The sequence below is a fragment of the Diuraphis noxia genome, unplaced genomic scaffold (genome assembly GCF_037042655.1).
Source record: "Diuraphis noxia isolate RWA-SAM2 unplaced genomic scaffold, SU_Dnox_SAM2 contig0004, whole genome shotgun sequence".
Lineage (NCBI taxonomy): Eukaryota > Metazoa > Arthropoda > Insecta > Hemiptera > Aphididae > Diuraphis > Diuraphis noxia.
Genome location: NW_028301714.1, coordinates 9,604,485 through 9,620,697, shown reverse-complemented (window position 1 = coordinate 9,620,697; position 16,213 = coordinate 9,604,485). Strand labels below are relative to the sequence as shown.

General features: G+C 27.7%; 2 protein-coding genes across 3 annotated transcripts; both read left to right on the top strand.

The window, feature by feature from the left end:
- Positions 1-742: 742 nt before the first annotated feature.
- Positions 743-10,419, top strand: LOC107161719 (uncharacterized). 2 transcript variants are annotated; one of them, XM_015508232.2, is made up of 3 exons: positions 743-1,049; positions 6,641-7,125; positions 9,850-10,419. In XM_015508232.2, exons 1-3 carry the CDS (start codon positions 1,035-1,037, stop codon positions 10,001-10,003), a joined length of 654 nt encoding a protein of 217 aa, XP_015363718.1. In that variant the 5' UTR covers positions 743-1,034; the 3' UTR covers positions 10,004-10,419. The 2 variants fall into 2 exon arrangements, with proteins under 2 accessions (XP_015363718.1, XP_015363717.1); XM_015508231.2 differs by having other exon boundaries at positions 745-1,049; positions 6,641-7,167.
- Positions 10,420-13,674: 3,255 nt separating this feature from the next.
- On the top strand, positions 13,675-14,316 carry LOC107161727 (histone H2B-like). The gene has a single exon (XM_015508240.2). It carries the CDS (start codon positions 13,806-13,808, stop codon positions 14,184-14,186), a length of 381 nt encoding a protein of 126 aa, XP_015363726.1. The 5' UTR covers positions 13,675-13,805; the 3' UTR covers positions 14,187-14,316.
- The last annotated feature ends 1,897 nt before the right edge of the window (positions 14,317-16,213 follow it).

The following is a 16,213-nucleotide window of genomic DNA, read 5'->3' as shown; positions in this document are numbered from 1 at the left end:
TAATGTATGAGGTCGTTGTTTAATGAGCATGACTATTATTGACTGTTACCTACTATTTTTTGTTGTTAAGATTTATTCTTAGATATGTTCTATAATTTTTTCAATTAAAAAAATATTTACATATTTTATGTGAAAAATGTAAAAAAAAGACGATGATTTTAAAGTCAGAAATTGTCTGAATAGAGATCGATTGAATAACAAAATATTATTTAAAGTTTCTTATAATTATTTTAGTATTTATATTAGAGTGAATATTTTGTGTATATTATTATTATGACTTTCAATAGTTATAACTTATAATTTAGGTACATGATTTTTAATTTTTAATTCAACCTGAACCAAACTTCCACATGCATATTGTAGGTATTAGATCTTTCAGTATATTTATATTTATCGTCACTCAATATTTCAGTTTCACTTATTTGCATTAATTAATTTTACTATATAGATTAACTATATAAACTAGTATTGCTCAATGTTGTCGATAATTTGCTTCCATTCTAAGTTAGTGTAGGTAAATTATAATAATAATGATAAATAAATAAGTATAATAATAACGTATAACTCAATACTTATAACCATTAAATAAAGCTATCGTAAAATATTGAAAAAAACAAGACGACATTGAAGCCCAGATTGGACATTATAGTCATACGAATATAGAGAGAGAAAGATAATCAAATACACTTTTAGTTTGCCTGGAAAATGTTTACCTACGTTCCAAGGTTTCATTGTATCGAAAAATTTCTGTAGTCATCCTGCAACCATCGTTCATTGCATAGGACACCGAAAAGCCAAACCGTGTAATGTGCGACAAATCGATGTTACATAATTTTTTTCTCTCAGAAGATTTGTTGTGATTTAATCGAGAGCATCCGTTTTTAGTTGTTTGCGAAAACATTACGCCAATAGATAACCGTTCAAGGTCATCTTTTTATAGGGTTTGGGTACGTATACCTAAGTGAGACGTCCGTTCTACAGTTCAGTTTGTTCAAGAATTCAGACACTAGAGCACATCATATAGATCCAGAAAAATGAAGATCGCTATGGTAAGTCTATATAGTCGAACATAACTAAATGTTAAATAAATAAATATTAAATAATAATATATAATTCGTAATTACTAATGAAAAAATTATTGTGTATTGTATACTGAGTAGTGAGTACTCAATAGATTTTACATAGATACCATCATGTTACAAATTATAAGGTTCGTATGTAATTGTAATATTCATAAAATTTTTGATGAGAGTTAGGAAGTATTTTCTTTTTAAATTTAGTTATGGACTTGGTTTTAATTAGAAATATAATTTGGTGTTTGGATTTAGGACGTATGTATCTAAGTAATAATTATTTTTATCGAATCGTCAAGTTATATAATAGATATAGATATTACGAATAAGAATAATATCTATAACTCAACTCTGAATAACACATTTTTTAACTATTCTGTTAATTCAATTCAGAAAAAAATAAATAATACAACTAATACAAGAATAAAATGTTTCAGAAATAATTGAGTAATGTAGATGTAGGTAGGTATTTTGGTAGGTATATAACATACACATAGATAATCATATTTTTCTAAATTATTTTTACTATTTTAGACATTCATAAATATAAAATTGATAACATTATAAACCAATATGCATATTTATTGTTTATATTTTATATAATATATACTATAATAATTTATTTTTCTTTAAATATCTAAAAACTACCTATATATATATATATATATATATATATATATATTATATTGGCTTTACTTGGGTTTTTTGAAAACTATTGAAATGTGCATGTTTATTAGTTGAACATTTCTATTTTATTTTAAAATATATTTAAATATAGTTACATTCCTTTCAATTTTAACTGAATAATAAATCAATAGTTTGCCTTTTTAAATGGCGTATACCTATTATTTCTGTAGTTGATTGTTGTGAAAAAATTGTCATCCAAATGACAAATTGTAAAATTTATCTAATAAATTTATTGATATTTAAATGAATTCATACCATTTTAAATAATATTTATTTCTGGTTTATATGTTTACACATTTTTGTTTTTTGTTGAAGGGCACCTTCTTACGAAGTCCACGGCATTGCCGGTTATAAACTAACCAACTTTTGAGTCTGATTCTGATATAGGTAGTTTAGTTTGATATTTGATTTAAAAATATTTCTAATTTTGTTTGGAAAAATTATTTGGATAAAAATATGTGTATTAATATGTTTAATTCCGATGACAAAATGTATAAGAAGATAAATAATTAAAACAAATTATGTTTAAAATATTAAAATATGTTGATTATCGACATCTGTATTTTAGAGTTGTAACAAGATATAAATTAAAGTTTATGCATTTTGCATCGTTTTTTTTTTTTAATTATTGAATTAAAACATATAATTACTGTCACACACAAAGATATCTATAATTATCAATGATTACTAGGTTATTGTATTAACTTGGATTAGTTAGTGATGTATATTAAAACATTTTTTTTTTATTATTTATTAATTTTATTGTGTCAATTCACCGAGTATATTTAAAATGTCATAAATTTACAAATTTTGATTGTTTACATACATAGTATTTACAATTATATACAACTTTTACTAATTTTTGGATAATTATATGTCCAGACCCATGTCTAAAACATTTTTATGTACATATTATAAGTACGTGAGTTTATAAATTAAACGGATCACTTTGTGTACCTATGTTTTTAATGAATAATAGATAATAATTTAACGTTTTTCCGTAAGAAAATTACAGATTAATATTACGTGTTTATAAATAAATAAATAATATTATATTATAACAGTTTAAGTAGACGAGTGCTTCTATAATATAGTCACTATCATTTACCTACAGTCGAAGTTGACGTCCTTCACCGTAAAAAGCACGTACGGAGATATGTCGGACTTTGTCGTAAAAAAAAACTGGTCATTTTCTATATTCTCAAATATTTCGAGGTTTTTAAATTTATTTTACGTTTGTATATTATGTTTAAGACAAACTGCAGGTAGTTTCCGCCGCAGAGGTCATACCTATGCATATTTACGTTAAAAGTAAATGCATCAAACAATATTATTGGTTTTATATTTTGCCTAATTTCTATTCGATGGTAGATATCGACATAGGTATTAATGCATTGTACAAAATATAAAGTTAAGCTGCAGTATGTTCCAACGTACTAAAATACGTGTATAATATTATAATGTTTTAAATTAAAATTATAGAAAAAAAAAAAAAAACAATTACAATATCTGAACGTGACGCGGGAATCGACAAGGTATCAAACGTTTAATGGTCATGTTGATGTTATTAAATGAATATTAATGTATCCATCTATATTGTTTATATTATACACAGATTATATACGAAATTCTGGCTTAGGCATGATGTACTTATTTAAGTGCTTAGTATATAATTATTAATAAGCATACAAAAATAAGAGCATATAATAATTGTATATCATAATTTAACTCTCAAGGGCGCACGAAACCTTAAAAATGTTAAGTAAAATATATTAGATCCGTATTATGGTCGTACGATTTGTGGTGGTGGGTGGAAATGTATTTTAAAATGTTTAAATGTTTAAATGTTAGCTTATTATTGATACCCCATTAGTTATAAATGTTAATTATAATTTAATTTCTTTATTTTTGATGGATAGGTAGTATTATTATATTGCATAATCATTATTCATTACTGTAGCCTGTAGATCCATCGAAAAGAGCGAAAAACATATATTTATGGAAGACTATTCTATATTTCTATTATACCTATTGGCTATTATCGTGTAAATATTTCGTTTCCTGAATATTACTGGATCGTCTGGATCGTTGCATTTCCTTGCAACGTCACCACTCCCATCTCCTACGTTAATAACAGGAGGATCGCCTTGTATTCCAATAGGTAGCAAAATATATGTAAATCTAAATTAATATTGCTATTTTCGCATCAATTTTTTTATGGATCTTGGCAAATAAGTACCTACTTTTTTATTATTATTCTAAACAATTAGTTTTGTTGTTGTTATAATAATAGATAATTACTTTTAAATTTAAATTTGAATTGAAAAAACTTATTTAACAAATTTCAAAGATGCCAAATTTTGTTGATAATACCCAGTGGTAATGATTTAATTAAACCTCGTAATGCTGTACCTCAAAATGAGATGTACCAGCTATCTTTTATTAGTATTAATTCTGCAGACACTAGACATTGACAAAAACAAACAAAATATAATTTGGGGGAGTGTATTAAGCCACTTGGTTATTTATTTATTTTTATATTCTAAAACATTTGATTAATATCCAAAATATTATGATTATTCAATATATTATATACATTTATTATTTATTATACATTTGATGTATATATAACATTAATGAAGGTAGATATTTTTGTTGCTTTATTTAACACTGAATTAGGTTTACAACATTATAAGTTTAATTGAAAAAAAAAGCAGGTAAGTCGTGTATGTCGCTCTGCTGTACAGTAGGTTACAAGTGGGTTACTGTAATGGATGGAATTAAATTTGAATCCAATGATATTATATCATTGTATACAAAAAACGATTCTGAGCGAAGACGGTTTATCTGTCTAGGATATATTATAGATTATTAAAAATTTTCAAATCTTAGATTTAAAAAGAAAATTTTTTATGAATTCCTAGTTTGAAATAATTTGCGAATTTTCGTGATTTTTACATATGTTGTCAAAATTCAAACTTTGAATGCTTGTAAAAAAAAATTGTGACTACGCATTTCTTTTATTTTTAAATTTTTATTGTAAAAATATATTATGAGCCTTGTATTAAATTTTCAAATCTTAGATATAAAAAGAACATTTTTTATGAATTTCTAGCTTAAAATAATTTCTGTATTTTCGTGATTTTTACATAATATGTTGTCAAAACTCAAACTTTGAATGCTTAAAAAAAAAATTGTGACTATGTATTCCTTTTATTTTGCAACTGCTATTGTAAAAATATGTTAGGAGCCTTGTATTAAATTTTCAAATCTTAGAATTAAAAACGAAAACTTTTATGAATTTCTATCTAAGATAATTTGAACATTGCCGTAATTTTTACGTATTTAGTCAAAATTTGAACTTTAAATGCTTATAAAAAAAAATCGTGCCTACCAATTTTTAATATTTTTTAACTTCTATTGTTAAAATGTGTTAGAATCCTTGTATTAAATTTTCAAGCTTTTCTACCGAACAAATAAATTTTTATCGATATTTATAGAAAAAAAAAACTAAAAAAGTTGAAAAATTAAAATGTCAGTAAACAGTTCAAAACAAATCTAAATATTTTGAAAATTTTATCAAATATATAAAACGCCTATATAAACATCCAGTCAAAATTTCAAGTATCTGCGGTAATTTGTTTTAGAGTTACACCAAAATAAGGAAATCGCTAAAAGTGAAAATCCAATGTTGTAAAAATTTAAATTTCAAATGCTCATAAAAATTTAATTTGAATTTCCGATGGAATTTTTATTTGTGATAAGGATTGAAAAACTTGTAAGGAATTTTGTATTAAATTTTTAAATCTTTGATTTAAAAAGAAAATTTTTTATGAATTTCTAGCTTAAAATAATTTGTGAATTTTCGTGATTTTTACGTATTTTGTCAAAATTCAAACTTTGAATGCTTATAAAAAAAAATTGTGACTATGAATTTCTTTTATTTTTCAACTGCTATTGTAACAATATGTTAAGAGTCTTGTATTAAATTTTCAAGCTTTTCTGCTTAACAAATAAATTTTTATCGATATTAGTTAAAAAAAAACTAATAATGATCGAAAATTTGAAATGCCTATGAATAGTTCAACTGAAGTCGAATTTTTTTGAAAATTGCATGGTGGATAGAATATACTTATATAAACATTAGGTGAAAATTTCATGTATCTATGGTCATTTGTTTTAAAGTTACATCAAAAACCAAAATCGATTTTGTCGAAAAATGAGTGTGCCTAAAATTTCCCGTTTTTCCCTTAATTTTTAGTTTGTTTTTCTCAATTATTTAGAAAAGTATTAAGAATTTTTTACTTTTGACCCTCCAAAGTACCAACTAGATTCACTTTCTGATCGAAAGAAGTACTGAAGTCAAAAATCGAAGCATTTTTACTGCCCCAAAACGCGATGACAGACACAAAAAAAAAAAAAAAAAAACACACATCATGGTAAAATCAATACATGAGCTCCGCTCAGAATCTAAAAAACAATTTATGAATCGTCAATAGTATAATTTTGAATTGTAAATTATTATCAGTTATTGGTAGTCTGGAATAATTGTATATAAGTAATATTATATTAGTGTTTAATAGGTTTGTAATGTTTATAAAATTGTATTAATAATAACAAAATATATTTTATAAATTTTTAAGAAAAAATAATATTTTTTGTTACTTTGAGGCGTCTCACCACTAATTCCGCCTCCCAGCCGTCACTTCCCCCCAAAAATCATCCTACTTTCGCATCATTATACCAACATGTGTTAAACGTGTAATATAATAATATATTAATATCATTATAGATATATTGCTGGTAACACATAATTTATATATAGTCATTAGTCTCTTAATATAATAATATTATAATTTATAATAATGCTGTGTTTGCAGTTTTTGACGATTTTCGTTGCGTCGGTCGCATTAGTGGTCCACGACTGTCAGGCCGCACCCGCTTCGCCTCTGTTCTCCGATGAGAAGGCAGATCGCGAGAGCCTGGACTTCAACGAAGTGGGACCGCCCGCTGAGGACTGGAAGCTGTACACCCGGTTGACGAAGACCATGTCACACGATCCGTCGGACGCCGACAAGACCCGCGATCTGCTGAAGGAGATCGAAGCGTATTCACAGCTGGTCACGTCAACCGATGCGCTGACCACCGACGTCCCCGCCGACGGCACAACGACCATGGCGGAGTTGGCGGACTCGACGGATGTCACCGAAACGGATTCAGCGTCATCCGACTGGTTCGCATCGACATGGAGGAACATGAACCGGAACGACGACGACGACGGCGGCGACGGGCCGCAAATGGGCAGGCAAGACGACGGCAACGTGGAAGATATTATCAGAAAAATTTCCAACGACTTGAAGAAACTGTACGTCAAGATCAAGCAAGTGATTACGGTGGTGAAAAACTGGTACGCATTATGGGAAGTAGCTAATACGGTGTTCGTCGCGGCAGGATGAAAATATAACAATATAAAATATTATAACCGCATAGTCCTTTAATTCAGTACAACCTGCAGTGGCGTGGTGAAGTGAAATATCTTTTATCGTGAAAATCATTTTTTTTTTTTTTTTTTGTTCATGGCCTACAACCACTTGACTACTATTAATATGATACTTATTATTGAAGTTATTATTTTTATTAAATATCATATTCAGATGAAGTTAGTCTTGTAATACAATTTCTTACTAAATCTCTAAATTACTCACCCTCCCACCTACCCCTTTAAAGTTTTCGGGGAACTCCCCTTCAAAACCTCGGTAAACACGCCACTGTGTACTAATGTGAAAAATATTAACACCCATAATGTATATTATAATACCCCCTTGCATATTATTAGGTATTATGCATGATGCCTGTGTGTGTTAACATGTTATTATATTAAGCATTCATAAATCATTAACATCAATATTGAAGATACTGACATTAATTAAATAGGAGTATAAAAATACTTATTGCATAATTTGGTACTTATGTACCTATTATATATTATTGTCATGATTTGCATTAGGAAGTACTCGAATAAAATGTATTGAAAAAGTGTATACCTCATAGACCTTATAAATAGGTAACTACTAACTACTACATGTTCTGTCTTTGAGTATAATGTCTATGATATATACCTACTCATATATTAAATACAAGTCGAAATGGGTGGGGATGAGAGTGAGGAGTGCACTAACAAACTTACTCACCATCTCACCGATCATATTTCGTACGCAAATTATTTGTCTATGATAGGTATTATGAATTTTGTATTCGCTAATAAGAGATATACATTCCAATGTTGTTCAATTTGTTGCATGTTGACAAAAATGGATTTAAGTTAGTTGTCACTAGTCGAAATTTTGTTATATTTTACATCATCACGTATGATGTTCTTTCATTTTATAACTCAGCTGTAAATAGCTGTATTTTATATTAGGTATATTAATGATTTAACTATGTATGGTGTATCGCATATTTGCATATATTTAATAATAAAATAGATAACACTAATATTTATGTACCTATATGTGCTACAAGCAAATTTCCTTATGCACGTCACGAAATGTTTAAAAATATGAAATTATCATTTTAGTATATACAAGGGTCCTATCTACCTTTTGTAGGCATCTTTAGTAATATAATGTTCTATGCGTCTGCTCGCTTAGTCATTTTACTAATTGTATAACTTAGGTGATTATTATTGGATTGAAAAGTAAACTGGGTAAAAAATTGATACAATCATATAAATAATAAAATCAGCTAACATTAAAAACAGCTGCAAAAAAATGTATTTCTTGTTTAGAAAACTTGTAGAGAACTTAGAATTTGTTTGTTATAGTTAAAGTACTATACTGTAATATATTATTTTTATATTTAAATATTATTTTTGTATAATATATTTTAATATATTTCAAATTTTTTAAATATTTAGGAGTGTGATAGGTACTTAATACTTAGTTCTGACAATACCAACTGTCAGTACTCACCAAGCACAACCTATAGAGAAATTATTAATGTTGGACCGGGGATTTTAATATTAATAAATGTCATATTGTGACAATATTTAATTATACAATTAAAAATTAAATTAATATAAAAAGTATACCTATTTTTTAAAGAAAGCAAACCAGTACATATATTTATATAATTAGGTATTTAATATTACCTACTTATTATTTGTTTATTATTGTGTTAACTAATTTTTTATTAACATATTTTCTATATTTTAAAAACTTGTTTAATTATTGATTATTTTTCTCACTAAGAAAATAATTTTAGTATAAATAATGTAATATAATATTATTGAAAATCTCATACCCAGTCAATTAATAATAATAAATAATAAAAATAAATATTTTTGATTGTAATCAGTGATACGTAGGTACTAAATTTGTAGTGTAGATTAAGGTTATAACTTATAATTCATTGTCATCGCTTTCACTATCATAGATCATCATAATAATATTGTTTTTATAATTTATAATAGTTTTATTTTTCTTCTGATCTTTAGTTATTATGTCTAGGTAATATGTATATATTTATTATTTAAAGTCTATCTATAGAATTGTTTCTGTTTCATTAATTTCTAATAATTAAACTTGAAATTGTATTATTTTATATTTGACATTATTCTTTTTAAGTCAGATATTTCATTTCTATTCTCATTACAAAATATACAGAATGCTATACATAATTTGTACCTATTGTTCATAGTTGACTGTCTCTGGTGATCAGGAGATCAGGAAATGACAAAATTGATTCATTTTAACATATTATTTTTGTGTACCTATTCAGAAATAAAACAATTTAAATTATCTTCTGAATGATAACATTTATTTTTGTTCATTTAATTTTTTTCATAACTACTTACTAGTCATAATTCATAATTAATTAATCATAGCGGAGAGGATGGTGGTAGCTTGCTCGTAGCCCTCCCTGCATACGTCTAGTTATATGTGATTTTGGCATAAAACTAACGCATCAATACCACCACTAGGTGCTGAGCCATACGAAATAAATAATTAATCATAGCTAATCATATATTTTAATCTCTTCAATGAATTCTTATATTCTTACATTTTTATGAAATAAAATTTTTTTGCAGGGTCAACCACGCTAAGGGGTCAACAAGTGAATTTGATGGATATCCAATGTCTGCAAGTGCTTCTGAATCGGACGGAGTGTTTGTAATTGCCGATCCCTTAATTGGGGATATAGATAAGTCTAATAAATACATATTACCCATAAATGACGATTAAATTAAAAATATTTATTTCCGTTTAAAAGTATATGGCTTATTTAAATCACATCACATCAACCTCAAAAGTGGTAATTTTAATTATATTATTTAAGTCTATTTTTATTTAGTAAAATATTGTTCCTTTATTGTATCAATTATTTATTCTGTACTTACATAATGATATTTTTCCATATAAAATACAATTATTTTATGTATATTCAATATTTATTATAGTGTGAACATTCATTAAAGCAACGTTTAGGTTGTTACTTGTTGCTGTCTAAGACATAGCAAGTAACGACTAAAAAAGTTGCACGCAATTTTATTATTTGCCTTAAACCTGCAACACTTAAAACATACATTTATACTTATAAATCTTGTTAATGATGTATACATAATATTTTAAGTCACGATATTAAAATATATTTTATTGAATTGCTTATACGTATACAATATACATAATAATAATAACTTAAAAGTTTCAAATACAATAGACTATAGAGTATACCTATAGTAAGTATAAATAGATACACCTAGGTGGGTATGCCAACTCCCTCTCATGACTTTTTTGTGAGAATGGCACATCATGTATTTATTTATAAAAAACTAAATTCCCATGTAAGCTGTAAATTACTTAGATAATACCATTGATTACATTGATTACCATTGATACATGATCTTTTATATTTTTTACCGCGCTCTTTGGAGCGACAACGCATATCAGTGTTGGTAGATGAATATTATTAATTATTAATTAATGTTTTCATATGTGAATACATTTATAAACGTACTAGTTATAAAGACCTCACAATATAACGCTTATGAAATGTACAGTATAACTAAGTACAAACATTTTATTGAGAGGTAATAGGTGTAAAGTATCACAGAATATCATTCACACTTCACACATCCATAAACATGAGTAAATTACGCCACTAAACAAATCACAATGGTGTATGTTCAATGTTGTATTATTTTCACGTCTTGTTAGTTGGTGCTCTAATATTTTTTGAAATATATATTTAAATGCGTTTATGCGTGAACAACATTTTATTGCTACGTGATATTATGTGATATTATTCTATCATTAACGAATTTCAAAATATTTAGTCTTTACAATATACAATATACATCGTACATTTTTTGGGAAGGGATAGTGTGAAAAGTTTGAAATTTTAACAGTAACCTATTTATTAGAGTATATAAAATGAAAAAAAAAAAAAAATTGTTTTACCTAAAAAAAAATTCAGAACTGAAAGGGTTAATAAAATTACATTGAATTGTATACACGAGACTTGTACAAAACAATATGAATTATATAAAAATTAATAAATTAAGCGTTTGATAAAACAAGTGATACCAGTTATAGATTGATAAATATTAATAACAAGTTATTTTATCTTATGAGTTATTTTATTATTTAGTGTATAACATTCAATAAATTGCAATTGCTTCACGGCGGAGGTAGGCAAAATAACGTGCATAGCATATTATAATACTCATAGTCGTACGGCGTAGAATATTATTATACCTTCGTGTGACTTGATAATTATTTATCCGGTACGTCTTGTTATTGGTTAAATGTTTTGGAGATACGAGGAATTCTCTATGGGTGTAACTCTATTGTCACATTCATACTTGGTAGAACGAGTTAGTGATTACCAAAATTTAATTTTTCTACTTACCATAAACTGTATATTGTACGGCATTATAAAAATTAAATAATACATTAAGCAAAATAATAAAGGTTACATGTAATAATGTCAAAATCGGTAAAAAAAAATGATTTATATTGAACACAAAATATTTCAGCAATAATTTTATATTGCTTTAAATATTTTTCAGCAATACATTATTAAATAGTCAATAATCTAGTTCGTAATTAGGGTTTCAAAGTTCAGACCTTTAAATGTTCCTAACGAACTGGAGAATTGTATAACAACATTTTATGAAATTGACCGTCAGTTATAACTGTTCACAAATGTTTTTTTTTTTGCTATTAAAATATATTTCCTTCGGATTTTCTTATTAAATAATTTTTAATTTTTTTTACTAACAACATTTACCTTCCATGACGTAGGCCATTGGGATAAAATAATAAAATAATATTTATCTAAATATCTATTCATTTATGATTGTTATCTGGTTGTTGGTATCAAGATCGGTGTAGGTAGATTGTTGTTAATTTAATCAAGCTTTAAATGTAAAAAAAACCTTAAACGATTCATGGTAAATAATATTGCACATCATTAATATGTTTTCTAAAAATGCAAAAAAACATAATTCATAAAAAATTCTTACTACCTATTAGAAAAATTACTCAGATAGAATAGTAATATATGCGGATATAGCTGGATACAGCTTGGATTTGGAAATGAAATAAATGTTATTTAGTGGGTATCTATTTATTATATTCACCATTATTTTGTAGGGCCTTTCTATCAAAATTTAGTTTTAAAAATATAGATTTACGTCTGTATTTCCATGAAATTCTATTAACAGTATTATGGAATGTATCGTATGGCGTAAATATCTACATCTTGTCTGCAGACTTGCAGCTTATCGATTTTAATCATCGATTATCGCAGTTATACCCTTCCCTTCCTCATAATTGCTATAGGTACTCGAAGTCCTAAACGACCTACGTATTCATTATTCAAACTATAATTGCCTGCTATATAACATGTATATATGCGATTTTACTAGGCTGTTGACTATGCGCATACTAGTCAGTTACATTTATGTGACTTTCAAGTACAAATTGTACCATACGGCGTGTAAAATGTTTATTATTTTCTAAAATTTATTTGAAATTTCAATTATTATACCTATGGCAAAAAAAAAGTTTCAGACTGTTAGGGAAAGGAGGGAAAAAGTTGGACAATATTAGAAGAACACGGAAAATTATTAAATTACCTAATCAGGTGGGCTTAAGAGGTAAGTTATTTTATGTTCATAATTGATCAAATATTAAAATAACATAATTACAAAAATTGGGATTGCTAATTTTACTCTGAGATTACCCAAAAACATAACACATTAGGTAATGCATTTCGAGGACGAGGGTCAGTGAGATAAAACAATATCATGTGTCCTGAAATAATATGAAATAATCATGGTTATGCAATATTGCACCAAAATAGATTATAGGTATCAGGCCCGAAAAAGAAAGATATTAAATTTGTTATAAGTATATTAAGATGTATAAAAAAATTGCAATTTTAAAATACTTATAACTCACTTCAAAATTAAAATATAGTAAAAATCCCACGAAAAATAATAAAATAATATTCTTATCTTTAAACTTTATAAGAGGTCAATTTCAATTCACTCTAACTAACGGAGTAAAGCGTTATCTGCTGAGCGTGAAATTTTCTATGCTACGCACTTGTAAGACGAAGACAACACAATACGTGCAATAGGTAATCATTATATTTTATTTTATCTATGATTAAGGTGTATCGACGGTTCCAACTGGTTGTGACTATTACAATTGACATCGTTTGATATAAAACCGTGCTTAATCAATGTTGTTTAGTTAAATATTTTATTTTGTTTTATCAACAAATCACGACACGGTCGCTTGACTTTCGACGGAGTACGTCGCGAGACTAATCATAATCACATTTCACACAACCAGCAAACGGGACTGACAGCTGTTACGATTTTTCTTATATATACCGAGCGCATTATACACTTCAGCCTACCATCCCACAAACGCAAAGCAAATAAACTTCAGCATTGCTATTAGTAACATAGCGCTCTCAACAGTCAATCGTAAGCGTAATTCTTGCCTACAGTCACTCATTCAATCAATCGAAATGGCATCTGGCACTGGTAAGACGATGAAAAAGCCACCGGGAAAAGCGCAAATGAACGTCGTGGACAAGCCTAAGGGCAACAGGAAGTACAAGACCAAGAGGAAAGAAACGTACGGCATCTACATCTACAAAGTGCTCAAACAAGTGCACCCCGACACCGGCGTCTCGTCGAAGGCAATGAGCATCATGAACAGCTTCGTCAACGACCTCTTCGAGCGCATCGCCAGCGAGGCCAGTCGCCTGGCCCAGTACAACAAGCGTAGAACGATCAGCAGTAGGGAGATCCAAACGGCCGTCCGGCTTTTGTTGCCCGGCGAACTGGCCAAGCACGCCGTCAGCGAAGGCACTAAGGCCGTGACAAAGTATACCAGCTCCAAATAATGAGACCTAATCGGCTCCAAATTATGTATATTTTCTAAATGTATTAATATTATTATAGTAGACACATAAATATTTATCAAACTTTACACCTCTAAATTAATAATTAAATAGGCCCTTCTCAGGGCCACAACATTTTTTAACCGATGGGGACAGTGGACGCAAATGGAATGATTATCTACCTAGATCGTGAAAACAATAGTATCCAATACGCCAATCATAGCCCATTCGATTAGTTTGATTTTATGTTGTGACTGATAACTCATTATTTTAATATTCGATGTTCATTATACTAGTATATGACCGTGTAATACCCTTCTTCAGAACAATTTGCTTAGCTATTTTCCGGACTTCCGGTTCTATTTTGCAAAACGATGTTCGACGACAGCTGTAGAAATACTGAACGTAGATAATATCCTATACCCAGTATATGGCTGTCCTTAGCTCAGTTCGCTCAAAAGAGTAACATTTATTTTTATACAAACAAATATTACAACTCGAATGATGTGACCATTCACAAGAATTGCGTCCATAGGTGTAGCTAGAAATTTACAATATGAATATAAATAATAAAATAATATCATACATTCCACTCATGGTGATGTAATATCTTAAAATTAATTATTTTTTAACTAAATAATACCTTAACTGTTATTATTGCGATATATAGTTTTTTGTAATAATACACGTTTAGGTGTATGATGTATACGCCTATACGACCTACCTAACGCTTTTATGAAAAAAAAACCCCGAAATTGAAGTCACTTAATTATATGATGAATTCAATACTATATTTATTATACACCGAAAATTCTAATTTTAATATTATTTGTCGTTGTAATCAAGCGTCTGAGGGCTCTGCTCATTTGTCTTTATTAAGGGGCAATATTTAGGCAATATGCAATTTTGTTGCCGCCGACCATGGAATTTGTGTTAGTCTTCAATCATGATTAGTATGAGTGTAATATTGTTTTCGCTGATCTACGCACGTGCCCCCATGTCAACGGTACCACCGACCAAAAATAATAATAGGTGATTTTTAATTTCGTTGCTTAAAATAAACATAGTAAAAATAATAAAAGTTAGGAAAAATTGGCCATATTCAAAATCGTATTATTTTATTTTATTTATTTTATTTTACAATACGGGACGAACCCTTTAGTACATGATTATAATTGTATAATAATAATAGTTTTGTTTATGGAAACGAGGCTCAATTTTGGAGAGAGAATGAAGGGTCACTGTTGGCAATGCGCATAAGGGTGATCGGTGAGTTAAGATAGTAGTTTGAGGAAGAGAAAGGTATATGAAATATGGTTTAGACTTAGAATTTTGAAAACTCAAGTCCAATGTGCCCTGTAAAAAGTATTTCTCTAATTTCAAAAAAAAAAAATAACACTTTTGAAATCAGATCACTCTACGAGGCGTGAGAGTTTTTATTGTAAAGCATGTTATTATTATTATTGAACAAAAAAAAATAGGTCACGTGCAAACCCCATGATAAATCACAGTATTGTGTACTTGCAAACGAAGTAGAAAAACCTATTTGAAAAACACTAGTATAGTACATACCTATAAGTTACCATGTCCAATTAAAATTATAATCAATATTTTTGGTTTTCTTCTGTTTGTAAATTATTTAAGGTATTCTTTGCCCTTGTACAATACAATTATATTTTTAATTTTAATTAAACTACAAATCATTTTTAAGCAGATATTAAATGAAAAGAAAACTAATCAAAATAATGAATCTTGTTTATTCAACCTTTTAATAAGTATGTAAGACAAATTTTATGTCGGATATACCTAATAAAATATTATAATATATTGTAATAGTGTCTATAATACGTTTGTTAAGTAGGTACTTGATATTTGATTTGGATTTTGTTTATTTCATTTAAACTAAAATCACTTAAATAATATTTTATTACAGAACTTTTTAATTCCAAATTATTTAAATACAATCACTTTTACTACATAATAATATGTTCTTTATCAGGTTTCTTTAAAAAAAAAAACTTTTAAATGTT